Source organism: Trichosurus vulpecula, chromosome X (assembly GCF_011100635.1).
Source record: "Trichosurus vulpecula isolate mTriVul1 chromosome X, mTriVul1.pri, whole genome shotgun sequence".
NCBI lineage: Eukaryota > Metazoa > Chordata > Mammalia > Diprotodontia > Phalangeridae > Trichosurus > Trichosurus vulpecula.
The window spans coordinates 40,023,387-40,043,017 of record NC_050582.1 but is presented as its reverse complement, the minus strand read 5'-3'; the positions used below and the strand labels follow the sequence as shown (position 1 = coordinate 40,043,017).

Here is a 19,631-nt window from a genome sequence, read left to right as displayed (position 1 = left end):
TAGCCAGTTTTTCTTTGTTACAAGATGGCCTTCAAAAGTGTGTGTGTGTGTGTTTGTGTCTGTGTATATGTGTGTGTGTGTTTGCCTGTCTGTGTGTATGTAGGGTGTATGGGGTGTTCAGGAAGGACTAGCCCTTCTGGTGTGAGGGCTGCTCAGCCCCCTTTGTGTCCCCCTGCCAGCCAACTCTCACCCGTGGCTCCAAGAACCCGTGGCATGCACAACAGCCACACCCTGATCAAACTCTTTAGGCCAACGACCTAAAACCAAGTTGAAAATTACTGACAGGCCTCAAACCTGTGAGTGAGTTAGGGGGATGTCTAGTCCAAGCACGTGAAGACTTTCCCCCACAGAATGGGCAGATGAGAACAATTTGTCCCAATAACCATGAAGGTGGCTGAAGTAGGCACTGTGGAGTGCTTACAGCTTGGTCAGACATGGAAGACACTGAGGTCATTTATTACATCCCGGGCTACCGCCAGTCATCCTGACTTTTGTCCTGCCACTGGACTTGGATGACTCAGGGAGAGAGTGTGAGGTTGATGACTTTGGGCAGCTCTGCCTCACTGAAATCTAACTCACACACAACTCAAGGCATCACCCTTGATGTCACTGTTCCCCTTTGAAAAGGAAGGACCAACAACAGTGTGCGTATCTAAGGGGTAATACATATGTGTATATATGTATATACACATACACACATGTGTATGTAAATTATTATGGTATAAAAAACAAGACATCAATATTTAATCATTTGGATTCAAGATGACTGATTTTCACATTATATTTCCTCATTAATTGGCTGATGTGAAGGAATCTATGGCCAGAGTTCCATATCAGTAATGGGAAAGGCTCTTTTACTAATGGCCGGATCTTGAACCTGGAAGGCCACAGCTGTTCTAAAGAAGCCTGAGAGCATGGCTGCCTGGACAGAAGACTTTTATCTTGGGAAAGTGTACCCTGCTCTCTCATTGGCTGAGCAGTGTCACGTGCTTCCTACATCCCACCAAATGGCCCTCCTTACTGTTCCACAAGCACAGCATTCCATGTCTTACTTTTGTGCCTTTAAGTTTGGGCTTGTTTATTAAAAGCAGAAGAAATTCAGGGGAGTTTATAGCAGTTTTGCGGGGTGGGGGGGCAGCCCACTCTCTGAGCCCATGTCGTATATTGCAAAGATCATTGGATCAGGAGGCCAGAGCCCTGGGTTCTAGTCCTCACTCTCACCCTTTATTAGTGAGATGACTTTCAGCAGGTCCCTTCCTCTGTGGGTTTCAGTTGCTTATCCGTAAAGTGAAAGGATCACAGTAGATGCCCTCGATACCCTTTTTTTTTTAGCACTTCCATTCTTTGGTCCGTGAAGTTTGAACTGAGCTCTTTTCTCTGTTTCTATTCCAGCACCACATTGCCCAAAATGAAAACTTAACCACTTATGTTGTGAGCGCCAGCGCTGCAAATACATTGATTTGGAACCTGGCTTATCCAATAGAATTCACGTTACAGCATATTAAAGAAAACACGGTAACACACATAGCTGCCACTAGACTAGGGCAACTGATCCTTTGGACAAGGGCAAGGATAGGATGCTGCCAGGGCCTGTGCCTGAGTGAGCTCCCCTTCCAACTTACTTATCCTGGCCCTTTCCAAGCAGCGCCCCCCTCCCCCCTAACGATCTTATGTCTCTGCCTGCCCCCTTCTAAGAATGGATTTCATGTCACTTGCCCTGAGTAGAGTTTGTGGTGTCAGCACAAGGCCCAACAATTCCTAGTTACAATTCTAGTGACATTCTTTATCTCTCATTGAAATTCCAGGCTCTCAGTGTATGTATATGTCTTTTTAAAAAGTTTTTCCTAGTTAGCCTATATAATCCTGAAGCAGAGTGTTGGCTGACTGCTAGTAGCTGTCATTTAACTCTGCTAGGCTCCAGTTGGTGGCCAAAGACTTCAGGGCTGGCCCACTTCCCACTGTGACTCCTCTCTGCCCCCAAGAATTTTGAGTCCCCAATAATAATTACATTTTTTCAGTCGAGCCCCTCTACCAGAAGACTCAAGGTCAAATCCAGGCTTTGACACTTATCACTAGATGTGTGACCTTGGGCAAGTCAATTAATCTCTCTGTGCCTCAGTTTTCTCATCTGTGAAATAGGAAGAGTAACACAAACTCTACCTCAGAGGACCGTTGTGAAGAAAGGGCTTTTAAAAACTCAATGAGCCCTAGAAATTTGAGCCATTATTAATGAGAGACAGGGATAAGAGACCTGGATTTGGGGTCAAGAGACCTAGGTAGGCTTTAGCCCTTATTAACTGTGTGACCTTGGGAAAGTCTCTGACACTCAGCACCCACACTGATGAAATCACAAATCTTTTTTCTTCTTCATTATATGCAATGATGCATAACAGCTTACTGAAGTTAAAAGGCTAATAACACAGAAGTATTGTGAATAAACAGCACAGAAGAAATGTGTATTCGGTGCAGTCAGCAGAATAAAATAATAATTGATATTTACATAGGCCTTTAAAGTTGACAAGGTTCTTTACATATTTTACCTTATTTCAGCCTCACAACTGACTGGGAAAATATGACAGCCGTGACTATCACTATTTTGCAGATAAGGAAACTGAGGCTCAGAGAGATTAAGCAATTTGCTCATAATCATATGGCTGGAATAATAATGATATTAATAACAATAGCAACAACAGGTAACACTTATATAGTGCCTACTATGTGCCAGGCACTGTGCTAAACACTTTATAATTGTTATCTCATTTGATCCTCCCCACACCCTGGGGGGTGGGTGCTATTATGAGCTCCATCTTACAGATGAGGAAACTGAGGCAAACAGAGGTCAAGTGACTTGCCCAGGGTCACACAGCAAGTAAGTTTCTGAGGCTGAATTTGAACTCAGGTATTTTTGACTCTGGGCGTAGGCCTCTATCCACTGCATGGTCAAGCACCTGCTAGTATCAGAGATGGAATTTTTACCCAAGTCTTCTTGCTTCCCATGCCAGGAACTCAGAATGTTTGCCTCAGAGAAGAGAAGGCTTGGGAGTAGACAGTTAATGGGGTGGAGAGAGAATACTGTCTGTCTGCAGATTTTTGAAGGAAGTACTATCATGTGTAAGAGGGATCAGGCATGGTGCCAGACGACAGCCAGGGGTAGATGTTGCAAAGACCCCCACTGAGGCAGAACTTCTTAACAATAAGAGCCGTCTCAAAGTGGAATGGCCTGCCTCTAGAGGCAGGGGATCTCCCTCACTAGAATCTGGATGGCCATTCCTTAATTATGGTGTGGAGGACATCCTTTTATTTTTAGGCAATCTGGGTTAAGTGACTTGCTCAGGGTCACACAGCTAGTAAGGATCTGAGGCCACATTTGAACTTAGGTCCTCCAGACTTCAGAACTGGTGCTCTATCCACCTAGTTACCCCTGGAGGAGATCCTTTTGCATGTATGTGCTGGACTAGATGGTGTTGTAGGTTCTTTCCCACCCTGCAATTCTGTGATTTTGTGAGCCGTCTTTTCTGTTAACCCCTATTCAGTGAAAAAAATCTATCTTCTACTCTCCCTAATCTAAAAGGCCTAAGGCAGATTTCAGCTCCATATAAGGGGAAAATAGCCTAACAACTTGAGCTAATCTAAAGCAGAAGAGGCTGTCTTTGCAGGCTGTGCGTTCCCCATCCTCAGAGGTCTGCAAGCACAGCTTAAAGTCATAGAAAGGATTTCTATTTTGATATTAGTTGGGCCAGGTAACCTCTGAGGTCCTTTCCAACCCTAAACTTTTTATGATTCTGTGGCCACTAAGAGGCACGGTGGATAGAAGGCAGAACTGGAATCAGGGAAACCTCAGTTAAAATTTTGCCTTAGACATTCACTTGGCTGGATGATGCCAGGCAAGTCAGTTCACCTCCCTCAGTCTCTGAAAAATGGGGATAGCAATGGCACCTACCTGCTGGGGTTGTTGTGAGGCTGAAATGAGACAACACATGCAAAAGGGTTTGTAAACCTTAAAGTATAATAGAAATGCTAGCTGTTGTTGATGGTATTATTATGAATAATTCTAGAACAATAAAGTATGCTACATTTTTCACTGACTTTATTTCTAGCCAATAGGAAAGAAGCTCATCAAATATGCTATTTGGTGATTTCTTTGAGGCAGCATAGTCCAGGGGAAAAGTCCAGGAGATTTGGAGTCAGAAAACCTGGGTTTCAATGCTATCTTTGCCATTTTATGACTTTGGGCAAGCCACTGAACATCTCTTCTCTGACTCAGTTCCTCCTCTGTAAAATGGTGGTTGAAGTAGATGACCTCTAAGGTCCCTTTTAACTGTGAAACTATGATCCTATGAGTGAAATGTTAGCCGTTCTGGGTTTATGGCCTAATTCCCCTTCCAGAAGATCAGAGTGGCCAAATCTGCCCTACTTGGCCACTGGGTCCTTGTCTTGGCCTCTGCCTTGGTCATCAGAAGATTTTAGGGAGGATTAGGGTTCTTCTGAATGTCTGCTATGGCCTGGAAAGGAGGCAGATCAGCCTAGAACAAATATGATTCAACTTCAGTTCCAAACTTAATTTGGCCCTTTGTCTGAGGTGAGGTCTGAGGCAAGGTATCATGAGACTTTAATTCTACCCGTATAGGGAATACTACCAACCCCCTCTCCTGATCAGGAGAGTGAGTCAAATCTCCAAACATCTCATCAGATATTTGAAATGGTACCTGGCAGATCCTCTGATCTTGTTTAAACATGGGGGAGTCTTTTCATGTACGAGGCACTTCCTAAAACTGACTAAGAAATGCTGTGAGTCCCTACTAAGAGCTCTCAAACCTGACACAACTGAAAAGGTGTTTGTCTTTTTGCCTGGATGCTACAAGAAGAGACTTCATTAATGCCAGGTTGTATTTTCTCCAGAAGCGGGCTCATGTCCAGTGTGTATTCTGGGACTTTGAGAAGAATGATGAGTATGGCAGGCAGTGTTTCAGTTTCTTTAATTTCCCTTGGGAGAGATTTATTTCTCGGATCTTTTGGTGGGTTGGTCTTTAGGAATAATATTATGGGGAAAGAAGGGAGAAGGGGAAGAGTCAAATGAAACCATGACCACCTTTCCATTTTCCACCTGTGGCTCATCCATATGCAGGACTTTCTTCTGTTACCCAGCATGCTTTGGGGCTACCTTGTCTGGCCTTCTATTGGTATACGCTCAGAGAATGCAAAAGAATCTTGGGATTAAGGTGAACAAAAAAAAATTAAAGGGGGTAAATCTGTTGTAAAAAAAAGGAACCATAAATTATTTAATAACCTCAGAAGTTGAGTTTAAAAGGTAGCTCAGTTTAGTGTGCAGAATCCTGGCCTTGGAGTCAGCAGTCCTGGCTCTGGGTCACAGAGGTTTTACTTATTGGCTATGTGACTTTGGGCAAGTCACTTCACATTTCAGGGCCTCAGTTTCCTCATCTGAAAAATGGGGTGCATTGACTAAATCTTCTCTTAGGCCCTTTCTAGTTCTAATATTCTATGAATCTTGTGAAATATTTGGATTGTCTAATGTTTTGGATTTTCATTCTGTTGGTCTTTGCTAGTAGTATGAATCATGGAAATTTGAAGGAACATGTTAACACTCATGATAAGCCACCATCATCAATGTAGCTCACATCAATATGGTACTTTTAAGGTTTTCACATGAATCCATTTTCTCATAACAACTATGTGAGGTAGGCGTTATTATCTTTCCCATTTTACAAATGAGGAAATGGAGGCTCAGAGAGGCTCAGTGCTAACGTGTCTGAGGCAGAATTTGAACTCGGGTCTTCCTGACTCCAAGTCCTGTGTTCTCTAGGCTGCCCTACATTACTTGACTGATGTGAAGGAATCTATGGCCAAAGTTCCATATTAGTAACGAGAAAGGCTCTTTTACTAACGGCCAGATCTCTAACCCCGAAGGCCACATTGTTCTGGGAAGCCTGACAACGACAACGTGGCTACCTTAACAGAAGACTTTTGTCTTGGTGAACTCTACCCTGCTGAGCAGTATCATATGCTTCCTACAGCCAATCAGGGATTAGCAAAAAGCTATGAAAGATTCGGCTAGTCGCATTTCCTTCTCAGAGCTCAGGCTCTCTGGTTAAATGGTGACCTGCGTGAGCTCTGAGGTTCCATTTCTCTGAAAAACCTCCAAACTCAGCCGAAAGAAAACCGGAGATGGGAAGGTTAACGAGGGCAGAGATACTTCTCTGCCTCCTTGCCTTCCTTTCATCCAAACCAACAGGCAGCAATACTACTAGTAGGTTTTGGGGGGTAATCGATTGATACTTTATGAATCGGGGCTATGAATTGGATCAACTGAGTTACTATATTTATGGGGGGGGGGGTGGCTCCCACAATCTGTGAAAGGGCCTACGTGGCACAGTGACTAGAGCACGCAGCTAGGTGGCACAGTGAGTAGAGCACTGGAGCCAGGAGAACCTGAGTTTTCAAATGCGGCCTCAGACAGGACACACTTACTAGCTGTGTGACCTGGGGCAAGTCACTTAACCCCAATTGCCCTGCCTTCCCCCTCCAAAAAAAATGCACAGATGGCCTGTTGTCTTTTAGACCAGCCTTCCTTCTATTACTGGCATGTGCTAGTGGGGCTCCTGCTAATTCTAATCCATCCTAACTAAAAAGGCTTAATACTAAAACAAGAAAAGTGAAATCCAGAGAAGTTATTCCATATACCAAGTCCCCACAGTCATCTTCCCTTTTAGACTTAATTGGATTTCAGTTTTAAGTTATGCTACCATTTCACCAGCCTGCCAGACAATACCAATCATTAACACACGTTCACATGGTGTTTGCCCAATGCAAAGCTAAACATTTCCGAGAAAAATGAAATTGCTTTGAAATTCCCTTCTGTGTCCTGCAGATGGACTAGGCGGATGGAATTCATCAGGCTCTGCAGTAAACAAAATGGATGTCAGTTACACAACCTGTGAGTGTAATCATCTTGCTCACTTTGGAGTCTTAATGGTAAGTTGGCCATGAATCTTTCCCAGAGAGAATTGAGGCAAATGTCATTAAATTGCAAACAACATTTGCATGTAAGCTGAGTCACAGAAGAAACTTTTGTATAAGTGAAAGCTGTTGCTTTGGGGTCTCCAAGGACCTGGGGTAGATCAGACCTAAAGCTCCGGAAAGAAATATTCAAAGATGAGGATGGAATGATAAACATGACGTTATTGCTGGAAATTTACTATCCCAGGTCTGGCTCCCCTCTACTGGACTGTAGTTAGGGGGGGCACAACCAGAATACCTAGGCTTTTTAGTACCCTCCCTATCATACCATACCATCCTCTACTTGAGTTAAAAAGTCCCCTATTACTTCCTACCTGGGCCACTGAAAGTATTTTCTACCCACCACTACCAGATTAATGTATCTAAACACATCATACCCCTGCCTCAAGCCCTTCAATGGCCTCCCATTACATACAGAACAAAATGCAAACTCCTAAGACTGGCATTCAAGTGCTCCACAATTTGGTTCAGCCTGTCTCTTTAGGCTTACCATTTTCTCCTCCCGTTTATATGCTCTTCTGTCACTCTAGCCAAAATGAACCATTTTTCTGTACTCTGAACATGTTCTCTGCTTTCCTGTCACCACATCTTCACATATGTTAAGACCATGCACCCGAAATACCCTTCCCTCTATTACTGTATGCCTCAAGTTTCCCTCCATCTCAACGAAAAGCCATCATGACCATTCTTTAAGGCCCAGATCAAATGTTATGTCTTCTGCAAAAGCTTTTAAATGTCTATCTATAAAGATACAGTAGTTGGAATAGATAATCTCCAAGGTCCCTTCTAGCTCCACCATTCTATGATCCCATGGAGCTTTCCTGGAAGTGAAACCTCCTTCATACCTATATTATGGAGGCATTGTGGTACAGGACAATAGGCAATGGATTGAAGGCAAATGACCCAAGTTTTGCCACTTCCTGCTTATCACTGCCCTGCCTTGTCCCTCCCCAGGTTACTGGACAAAGCTGACTTCTGCAACTATTCTATATTCCTGTGATATCTCTGTGTGTGTATGTATGTATATGTGTGTGGGTAATCCATCCATCCATCCATCCATCCATCCATCCATCCATCCATCCACATACACATATACTCTACAACCAGAGATTCTTTGCAGGGTGGGAAGTTTGGTCCTAATTTGTTGGCATAATCTGCACTAAATTGTTGGCCATGGGGAGTATTTGAGGGGAATTAAGGAACAGAGCTGAGTTTTCAAGTCCACAGCTTTTTATCTTTTTTAAAATGTATTTTTTTTATTTTCTGATTTCATTTGTTTTTTTCTTATTTGATATTTTTTAGTTTTCAGCACTGATTTCCACAAGATTTTGAGTTACAAATTTTCTCCCCATTTCTACCCTCCCCCCTCCAAGATGGCATATATTCTGATTGCCCCATTCCCCAGTCAGCCCTCCCTTCTATCATCCCCCTTCCCCTCCCTCCCATCTCTTTTCCCCTTACTTTATTGTAGGACAAGACAGATTTCTATGTTCCATTGCCTGTATATCTTATTTTCCCGTTGCATGCAAAAACAACCTTTTTTTTCAGCATCTGCTTTTAAAACTGAGTTCCAAATTCTCTCCCCTTCTCCCTCCCCACCCACTCTCCCTAAGAAGGCAAGCATTTCAACACTGGCCACACATGTATTATTATGCAAAACACTCCCATAAATAGTCATATTGTGAAAGACTAACTATATTTCCCTCCTGCCTATCCTGTCCCCCTTTATTCATTTTTCTCCCTTGACCCTCTCCCTTTTCAAAAGTGTTTGCTTTTGATTGCCTCCTCCCCCTATCTGCCCTCCCTTCTATCATCCCCCCTCTTTTATCCCCTTCCCCTACTTTCATGTGGGGTAAGATGCCCAATTGAGTGTGTATGTTATTCCCTCCTCAAGTCAAATCTGATGAGAGTAAGATTCACTCATTCCCCCTCACCTGCCCCCCTTCCCTTCCAACAGAACTGCTTTTTCTTGCCACTTTTATGTGAGTTAATTGACCCCATTCTATCTCTCCCTTTCTCCCTCTCTCAATATATTCCTCTCTCATCCCTTAATCTGATTTTATTTTTTTAGATATCACCTCTTCATATTCAACTCACCCTGTGCCCTCTCTCTCTATATATGTATATTCCCTTCAACTACCCTAATACTGAGAAAGGTCTCATGAATTACACACATCATCTTTCCATGTAGGAATGTAAACAAAACAGTTCAACTTTAGTAAGTCCCTTATGATTTCTCTTTCTTGTTTACTTTTTCATGCTTCTCTTGATTCTTGTGTTTGAAAGTCAAATTTTCTATTCAGCTCTGGTCTTTTCACTGAGAAAGTTTGAAAGTCCTCTATTTTATTGAAAATCCATATTTTGCCTTGAAGCATGATACTCAGTTTTGCTGGGTAGGTGATGCTTGGTTTTAATCCTAGCTCCCTTGACCTCCGGAATATCATATTCCAAGCTCTTCGGTCCCTGGCGCGGCACATGCTGGGCTCTGCTCTGCTCCGCTCCCAGCTCCGTGTGATAGACCCTTCCCTGCGACCATCCAGGCTTTCCTGGGCTGGAGCCCTGCTTCTCTCTGCTATTTCATGGGTTCTGCAGCCCTATAATTTGTTTAGAGCCATTTTCATAGATGTTTGGAGGGACCTGGGGGAGAGCTCATGCAAGTATTTGCTTTCCAGCTGCCATCTTGGCTCTGCCCCCCAAGTCACCAGGTTAAAAAAAAAAGCCATCAATGGCAATGGCAGAAAGTGACTAGTGACAGACCCAAAGAGCCTCCTATTTTGGGATGCCCACACCATTTTCCCCCAGGTCTCTCATGTTGAATCTCTGATATGTATGTATTCTGTTCCTTAGGATTTGTCTAGGTCTAGGATGAATAAGACCAATGAAGAAGTCTTAACAGTCATAACATATGTTGGATGTGGAATCTCTTCCACTTTTCTGGGAGCTGCAATAGTGACTTACTAGCTTTTCAGTAAGTAGATGCAGTCTTTTCTTTGTGTGCCTGTGTATATGTGCATGTATAGTGCTATATCATTGATGCCATTTTCCTGCTTAGTATACACATTTCAAAGGCAGAGAACAAAAGAAGAGGTCTGACCAATTGAAGAATGAAGTGGGCAGGTTTTAAAAGGTTAGACCAATTACTGCTGTGTTGATCAGCAATCAGTTTTTGAATTACATATAATTGGACTGTTAAGAAGTCAAGGGACAGAAGATAAACAGGAAAAAGTCCAAGAAAATACTTGGCCAATTTATACAAGGCTAAACTGTCTTTGTTGGGTAAAACTTAGATTGTACCTACACCTGAGAAATATGCAAATTTGGGGAAATATCATGGAATACAGCTATTTGTTGCATTTGGTGTGAGAGATGGCACTTACCCCTTGTTTAAAAACATTTTTTAAAATCAACAAGCATTTATTTCTTCCTCCTTATTTATACCTTCCCCCATTGGGGAAAAAAATCCAAAACTAAAACGTGTAACAAATATGCATTGTCAGGTAGAACGAATTTCTACATTGACCTTGAATAAAAATTATATGTCTCATTCTATACCCTGAGTCACTCACTTCTTTGTCAGGAATTGTGTAGGTAGCATGCTTCATTATTAGTTCTTTGGAATCAAAGGTTGGTTATTGCATTCATCAGAGTTCTTAAGTCCTTCAGAGATGTTTATCTTTATAATGTTGTTATTGTTTAAGTTGTTCTGGTTCTGCTCATTTCACTCCGTATCATTCCATACAGGCGTTCCCAGGTTTCTCTAAAACAATATTATTTTGTCATTTTTTTATGGCCCAATAGTATCCCATTACATTCATATACCTTAATTTGTTTAACCATTCCCCAATTGATGGAGACATCCCCTTAGTTTCTATGTCTTTGCCACTATGTTTTTCTACATTTGGTTCCTTTTCCTCTTTCTTTGAAGTCTTTGAGATTTAGGACTTGTAATGATACCACTGGGTGAAAGAGTTCTCCACAATTTAGTGACTTTTCGGACCTAGTTCCTAATCATTTTCTAAAATGGATGGAGAGCTTCACAGCTCTGTGTTAGTGTGACTGTTTTCCTGCAGCCCCTCCAGCATGTCATTTTTGTTTTTTGTCACCTTTGCCAAACTGATGGAACTGAGATAATACCTGAGAGTTTCCTGAATTTGCATTTCTATATTCATTATTAGTGATTTGGAGCATTATTCATATGGTTGTTGGTAGCTTGGATTTCTTCCTTTGGAAACTACCTGGTCCTGTTTTCACACTATTTATCTTTTAAAGAACAGCTCCTGTTCTTATAAATTTGAATCAATTCCATATATGTAACACACTTATGTATGTATGTATAGGTTTTGGAATAAGATCTTTATCAGAGAGACTTGCTGCAAATATTTTGGTTTCAGTTTGTAATTTAAATATTTGGTGTGGTTTAGACACAACTTTAGGTAGGGATCGAAGTAGGAGTAGGCCTCAGTGCCTCAGAGTACCTAAAAGTAATAATAGTTACCATTTAAATAGTATTTTAATGCTTTCAAAGTACTTTAGAAATATTATCTCATCTTACAACAACCCTGGGAGTTGTGTTATTATTATCTCTGTTTTACAGATGAAGAAATTGAGGCAAAGAGAGCTTAAGTGACTTGCCCGGGGTCCCATAACTAGTAAATGTCTAAGGCCACATCTGAACTCAGGTCTTCCTGATTGCAGGTCTAGTGCCAGCTAAGGGTCCCCTGTAACCTTGTGACCAGTTGTCCAACCCCCTTACCAGCAGGACTGAGACCTCTGGAAGTTGGCAGTTGCTGTTGCAACTTCAGTTGCCCCCAAGGCCTGCTGCAGGCTTGTGCCCTGGGCCCACTACTGGCTTCCGGTGGCAGTGTGGGGTGCGCACACGCTGTATTGCGGTTCCCCTCCCATTCCGGTGAACCGGACTTTTCTTGCTGTCTTGGGCTGAAAGACTGTTTCACTCCATCCTTTTATGGGTTTTGCCCTCCCAGAATTTATTTTTAGGCATAATTTTAAAGGTTTTTGGATAGAAATTTGAGACAGGTCAGGTGAGTCCCTTCCTTTATTCAACCATCTTGGCTCCGCCCACTTTGCAGCAGAATTTTTGTGCTTCCTGTGAATTTAAAAAAAAAAACCAGTGGTAGTAATCATGATTTCAAATAAGGCTACAGTAAAAACAGACCTGATTGAAAGGGTCAAGCAGGATATCTACATTATTCTTATAGGATTGTAGGTAATTGGTCCACTTGTGAAGGAATTCTATAAATGCAACTACAAACCACTTTCTCTAGAAATAGACAGGTTTAAATCATTGGAAAGATTAATTCCTCTTGGATGGGCCATGCCAATGTAATAAAAATGACTGTCTTACTCAAATTTATTTACTTATTCAATGCCATACAAATTAAACTATCAAATGGTTACTTTATAGAACAAGAAAATAAAATAATAAAATTCACTTGGAGGAACAAAAGGTCAAGAATCTTAAGGGAAATAAGAGAAAGTAAGAAGGAAGGGTACCTAGCAGTACTAGTTCTCAAACTATGCTATAAAGCAGTAACCATCAAAAATTATTTGGCACTTGTTAATTGATCAATGGAATAGAATAGGTATACAAGGTCCAGAAACAAACAGGGAAGCATAGTGTTTGATTAACCCAAGAACCCCTGGTGTTAAGAATAGGACTCATGGGGTAGCTAGGTGGTGCAGTGAGTAGAGCACCGGCCCTGCAGTCAGGAGGACCTGAGTTCAAATCCGGCCTTAGACACTTGACACACTTACTAGCTGTGTGACCTTGGGCAAGTCACTTAACCCCAATTACCTTGCCAAAAAACAAAACAAAACAAAACTTAAGAGCTCTGACCAATGCAACGAACAACCAACCATGCTTGATAAATGCTTTTTCATTCCAATCTCTCCTGTAAAATCCTAGTCATAGTTTACATTTGGAGAGTGCCTTACCATTTACAGAGGGCCTTCTCTTAGCGATAGCCTTGAGGCAGGAGAAACAAATATGATTGATCTCATTTCACAGAGGACCAAGCTGAGGCACAAAGGGGGAGGGCGACTTGTCCAGAGATCACACAACAGTTCAGTATCCCAAGTCAACTCACTCTAAATTCTATGCTCTTTGGACTATATTCTGTTGCCTTGCATACATGTATACATGCATATACATGAATGTATGCACACACATACACACAAACAGACACACACACACACACACACATATATCAACTAGGGGACACTTCATAGAGCACTGGGCTTGGAGTCAGGAAGACTCATCTTCCTGAGTTCAAATCTGGGCTCAGACATTTACTAGGGATGTGACCCTGGGCACGCCACTTCACCTTGTTTGCCTCAGTTTCCTCATCTGTAAAATAAGCTAGAGAAGGAGCCAAGAAAACCCCAAATGGGGTCATGAAGAGTCAGATGCAATGGAAATGATTGAATGATAAAATGTGTGTATATGCATACACATACACATAAACATGTATGCATACGTTATATTTGTATATATTTGTGTGCATGTGTATTCAGTAGGCATAATGTAGAAGAAAGACAGCATGGTGAGGTCAGGAAGCCTGGGATCGAGTCTTGCCTTTGTGGGACTGCTTGTTTAGTTTCTCTGTGTCCTTGGCAATTATCTAAGATTGTAAATTATAGACCAGTTGCAGCTTGGCATCACTAGAGGGAATTTCTACACCAAAAGTTCCCCCACACAGATGAAATCACAAGTTTGCATTAAAAAAGGATGACTGCCAGATGAAAGCCATTTAAAAATGTACAGGGATGAATACTTTGTAATTCTAATGATCAGTCTTGGCCTCATAGAATAGATGAGGAAATGTAGCTTCCTTTTTTCCTTGGAGAAATGGGGAACTATGAGTGTAGAATTCTGATAGACATGGTCAGATGTAAACAACATGTGTCTCCTGGTTTTTCTTAACTGATTTTTTTGGTCTTCGTTACAGATTAAGGTCTTGATCTGAGGTGTATGAATTTGTTTAAAAATATTTTGATAACTGAATTCAATGTAATTGGTTTCTTTTGTAATCCTACACATTTTATACATTTAAAAACCTAATTCTGAGAAGGGGACTATAGGCTTCCCCAGACTGATTGCCCAAGAGGTCAAGGACACCCAAAAGGCTAAGAACGTGCGTTATACAGTAAGGCTCACTGATTTAAGGGAGCGGTATAGCTGGAGATAACTGCTATTAAAACAAACAAAAAAAGCATCCGTAGCACTTAAAAAGCAAGCCAAAACAAACGTGCAGAGACCCCAGCTAAATTCTACTCATTTTTTTTCCTTTTAGAAAACTTCATTATGATAATCCATCCAAACTTCCGCTCAATTTGTGTAGTTCTTTGCTGTTGTAGAACTTATCATTTCTGGCCAACGTCTGGTTTTCAGCCTTCGAAAACTCTGGCCTCTGTGTCACCATGGCTGTACTGCTTCAATATTTTCTCATGTCATCCTTCACTTGGATGGGCCTGCAATCCATCCACGTATATGTTGTTCTGGTCAAAGTCTTCAACATCTATGTGAGCCATTACATCCTTAAATTTTTCCTGGTTGGCTGGGGTAAGTAATGATGCCACTGGCTTTGGGTCTCAAGCCATTCCTCCATTTCATTGTCCCTCCATTCAAATTCCTTAAGAGGTCCCATTTGTGGTGTGCTTCAATGTTTCCAGAGGACTGCATAGGAGACAGAATGGGGAGATAGAAAGCTGTGTTCAGGGAACAGGGAGTTGGCCAGATTGGCTGGGAATGAGGTTATGTGTATAGCAGGAGTGGGGAACCTGCGGCCTCGAGGCTACATGTGGTCCTCTAGGTCCTCAAGTGTGGACCTTTGATTGAATCCAACTGGGCTGCACTTGAGTATAGGGGAGTAAATACTGGGTTTGGAATTAAGAGAGTGGAGTTCTAGTCTCATCTCTGCTCTTGAATACCTGTGTGTAACCTTCCCCTCTCCAGGTCTCAGTTTCCTTTTCTGTAAAATGAGGTCATTGAGCTATCTCAATCTGATATCCTGTGATTATATGTAAAAAATGTATGCCTCAAAGTTCTTGGGACAAGAAAAAAAGTCTTAGAAGATTTTTTATTTGGTCTCTGATTTCATTGAAATTCCCCATATAGAAACTACGGGAGTTTCTGAGGTAGGTCAGCAACTCATCTGGAACTTAGAGATTAAGTGACTTGTCCACAGCCGGTTAGAGGCAGAACTTGAACCCATGCCATGCTATCTCTCAGTGCCAGGATTATACCTCTTTTATAGCTAAGGGGACTAAGACTAAAAGAGTACTGAAGTGATCACTTGGTGAGTTGATGATTCCCTTTTTTCCAAGGTGGCCTGGCAGGCCTCCAGAGGCACGAGGGCCTACTGGAAGCAGTGTCCCAAAGGAGAAAATCAGGGAGCCCTACTTTGGAGGAAGAAGTGCTTGATGAAAATCCACATCCCAGTACACCCACTGCCAAGTTGCTTTTTGGCACGGCTGCTGTTTGCAATGAGCTGTGGGTGCTGTGTTTGAGCCGTTGGCCCACTGTTTCTGTTAGCAGATTGGGAAACTCCTCCTCAGAATGTTTAGCTTTGGAGAAGCCACAAACAATGGTGTTCTGATGCCCGTCCATCTGTGACTCATTTAACATGGCGGGAGGTTTCTTAAGGTATGCTTTCTCTCTCTCTGTTCCTGCCTAATGTGGTCTTTTGTTCACTTCCCACCCCTGACCTGCTTCTCCACTAGGAGTCCCTGCAGTGGTCATGGGCGTCGTACTCTTCGTAAGGAGGGATGTTTATGGCATGTTGAAGACGTCCACACCATTGTAAGTATAAGTGTCTTGAACGAATGAATAAAAACTGTGTGGGGTGGCAGGAGAGGCGTGTGAAGGGGAAGGATGTGCTGGGCCTTTCTAGTGCATAAAGTAAGTGGCCATCTGCTCTCCCAGATTTTAGTAGTTCAAGGATGACTGATTTCATTGGGACAAAACAACTGCTCCATCCCTGCCTCTCCTGCTCCATTCCTCATCCCCCATCACCATGCCTTCCTACAGAGTTATAGTGGTCCGACCAGGGCCAAGGCTACATGAGTCAGACCATACTTTGAGTGCCGTGTTCAGTCCTGGGAGCCACATTTTAGGTGGACTGGGATGCTGAAAGAGCCTTGAGATCATGCTATATAAGGATTGGCTAAAGAAACTATCCCCAGATGGTTAGCCTGAAGAAGAGGAGGCTCAGGGGGCATCTGATAGCCATCTTTGAACAGGAGCAGTGAAGATTTAGTGGGTAAAATGCTGGACCTAGAGCCAGGAAGACCTAGATTTAAATCTTACCTTAGACATTTAAAAGCAGTATGACCCTGGGGAAGTCACATAACCTTCTCTGAACCTCTTTTTCCTCATCTGAAAAAGATGGCCTGAGTCCCCTCCAGGTCTATATGTGTGAGCTTTTTATCTCATATATATATATATAAAGTATAATGTAAATGTTAGTTATTAATGTCAGTTATTATATATTTGAAGTACCATCTTGTGAGAGAAGGCTTAGCTTCATTTTACTTGGTTCCAGAGGGCAGAAAAAGGAATAATAGGTAGAAATTTTCAGAGACACAAATTTTAGCTTAATGGAAAGAAAAAAGTTTCTAACAAATAGATCTAGCTAAAGTGGAAAGGGTTGCCTTGGGAGGAAGTAGATTAGCCTCCACTAGAGGGCAGCAAATGTAGATGACAGCTTGTCATGTCTGCTGTAGCCCGGCCTCCCTTCCAAAGCTTAGACTCTTTTAGATTAACCTAGCCCAGGAAAACGAATGGGGTGGTCACACAAAGGAGAGAATCGAACTCAGTTCTCCAGACTCTGGTGCCACCCTGGGGGAAAGCTTCTTCACACACAGCTAGGCCAAACCTCAGATGACAGAAATATCTTGTAGGCTCCCACTTTTTCACCCTCTTGGAGTTTGGGCTCCCCTGTTGAGAACTCAGCTTTGGAGCAGTCAGAGGACAATGTGTTGTTAGAGAAATTCCATGATACAGTCTCTTTTTGGCCTATGTAGGAAGCTCCCAATGTGAAAATTCCCTCTACCAGTGCAAATATGTACCCACTCTGCAACTTTCTCTTAGTTGTCTGGGGCACTGAGGATTTGTCTGAGGTCTAGAGCTAGCTGAGCCTAGTCAAACCCTTCTGATTCCAAGTTCATTTGACTCCATCAAGCATATAGATTCTCTGGCAGAGCACTGGACTTTCCTGAAGCTGATTCCCCACCACAGAGAGATACTAATAGTCTAATCCCTAGCATATCAGGAATGTCCTCTGAAGGCCTGCAGACTCCTCACTTCTGAAACAATCCACCCCACACTGGGACACCGTGTTCTTCATTGTTAGAGAGTTTTTCTCATGTCAGACTTGTATTTGCCTCTTGCAACCTCCAGTGCCACTGCTGCTACTTCTGTTCTCTAAGACCAAACAAACAAGTCTCATGCTTCTCTTCCAGATGATAGCACCCTCATGAAATAGGCACTTGGGTGATACTGTAGATATAGTGCCAGGCCCGGAGTCAAGAAGACCTGAGTTCAGATCCATCCTCAGAAACTTACTAGCTGTGTGACCCTGGGCAAGTCATTTTAACTTCTGTTTGCCTCAGTTTCCTCACCTGTAAAATGGGGATGATAATAATAGTGCCTACCTCCCAGGGCTGTTGTGAGGATCGAATGAGATAATTTGTAAAGTGCTTACTTAGTACAGTGCTTGGCACACAGTAACCACTATATAAATGCTAGCTGTTTTATTGTTATTGCTTGAAAACACAGCAAGTTTCTCTTTCTGACTCAGTTTCCTCACCTGTAAAATGGAGATCATTATTGTGAGGTTGTAAGGGAGATGCTTCAAAAAACCCTTAAAGTGAGATGCAAATGTTGCTTTGTGGGTCTCCAGAGGTAAGGGGACCAGCAGGCTACAAGAGTGTTTGTTGGCTATTATATTAAATTGGTCTTGTACCCATGTCCCACAACAGAGAGATGATTAATGAATGCCTCTGGTAGGTAATTGGAGATGTTACACATACACCATTGCACACTTCTTAATAGAAAAACACCGTCCACCACCCCCTTAGGGCCTAGCGTTTGCCTTTGTCCCTGTCACGGCTAGAGTGGGAGGCTTGAAATTCACATAACACAACATGTTCCTCCTCAATTCTCCTTCCATTGTGGTTTCATTACCATTGACAGTCTCACTGTATCTGAGAAAATGTGGTGGGATTCAACTTGTTTTGTTAGGCCCTAGGGGTAGAAATGGGAGCAATAATTGGTAGAAACAGTAAGGAAGCAAATTGTGGCCTGATTTGTAAGGGTCATTTATCTTAGCACTGAGATGTGTCCCAGAGTGGAATGGGCTGCCTTAGGAGGTAGTGGCGGCCCCCCTCACTGTAAATCTTCAAGAAGAAGTGGAATGGCCACTTTTCAGTTATTTAGACAGCCTCTGAAAGCCCTTCCAGCTCTTGAGTGTGAACTTTAAAAGAAGGAGCTAGCTCTGTATTGTTCAGATGGGTACTTGCCACTGCCTGCTTGTCTCCTGGTAGAAGAAGCAGTGGACCAGGAGTTCCCAGACCTGGGTTTCTAATTCTAGCTTGGCCACTTGGGACAAGCAACTTAACCCTCTCTGGGCCTTGGTTTCATTTCCTATAACAACAAAGGGGGTTGGACTTCAAAGGTCCTATATTCAGTCCTATCCTGTAATGAGTGAGTTTATTAATAAATGCCATCTTCACGGTGCAGCCCTAGCCTGGGAGTCTGGAGACCCGAGTTCTAGTACCACCTTAATGTGACTTCAGGCAAGTTATTTCCTCTCTCTGGGTCTCATTTTCTTCCTTGGTAAAATGGGCAGGTGGTGGGGCATGGTATTCAGGACCTGATAGTTTGAAAAATTCTTTCGAGTTCTAACAGTCTATGGTTTCTGTTTTTCCTCTGCTTGACATATTTTCCCCCTTTCTCTGCCTTTTTTTTCTCCCACAGCTGCTGGATTCAAGACGATCTTAGCTTTTACATCACCATTATGGCCTACTTTTGCTTCGCATTTTTCATAAATATGGTCATGTTGTGCCTTGTAATTTACCAAATCAGTTCCATACATTTTGAGAAGCAGAGTGTGTGGAGAAAGATTCTACTGAGTGACCTCAAGCATTCCATTAATCTCACCTTCCTGCTTGGTCTCACCTGGGGCTTGGGCTTTTTTGCCTGGGGACCTATGAGGATGCCTTTTTGGTGACTCTTCAACATTTGTAACACAGCACAAGGTAATCATATGAGTTGACCTCTGTAAAGTACTTTGCAAAGCTGAAAGCACTATACAAACACTGGCTGTTACTATTCTAAATTACCATTTATACTAATTATAAATTCAGTGGCCTGACGCTCACTTGCTCCCATTGCCTTTAAGAACAGTCACATGTCTATTATGTCTCAAAGTCATCAGCTGATTGGCTGCAAGGTGATGAATTCTTTTGGCCATTAGGACCTGCGATTTCACCGTTGACACTTAGAAAAGGTCTTGAGTGTGGCTATGGCTGAAAGATTCATTACTCTGTGCGGCACAGAGTGTACATGTTCTCCAAGG

At 42.5% G+C, this 19,631-nt stretch overlaps 1 protein-coding gene across 1 annotated transcript in view; it reads left to right on the top strand.

Moving 5' to 3' along the window:
- Positions 1 to 19,631, top strand: part of ADGRG4 (adhesion G protein-coupled receptor G4) — an 81,038-nt gene that overhangs the window by 58,200 nt on the left and 3,207 nt on the right. The window contains 7 exon segments of the mRNA XM_036739811.1: positions 1,393 to 1,515; positions 4,658 to 4,661; positions 6,887 to 6,990; positions 9,883 to 10,007; positions 14,346 to 14,614; positions 15,775 to 15,853; positions 19,031 to 19,311. Coding sequence (XP_036595706.1) covers positions 1,393 to 1,515; positions 4,658 to 4,661; positions 6,887 to 6,990; positions 9,883 to 10,007; positions 14,346 to 14,614; positions 15,775 to 15,853; positions 19,031 to 19,311 — 985 coding nt within the window.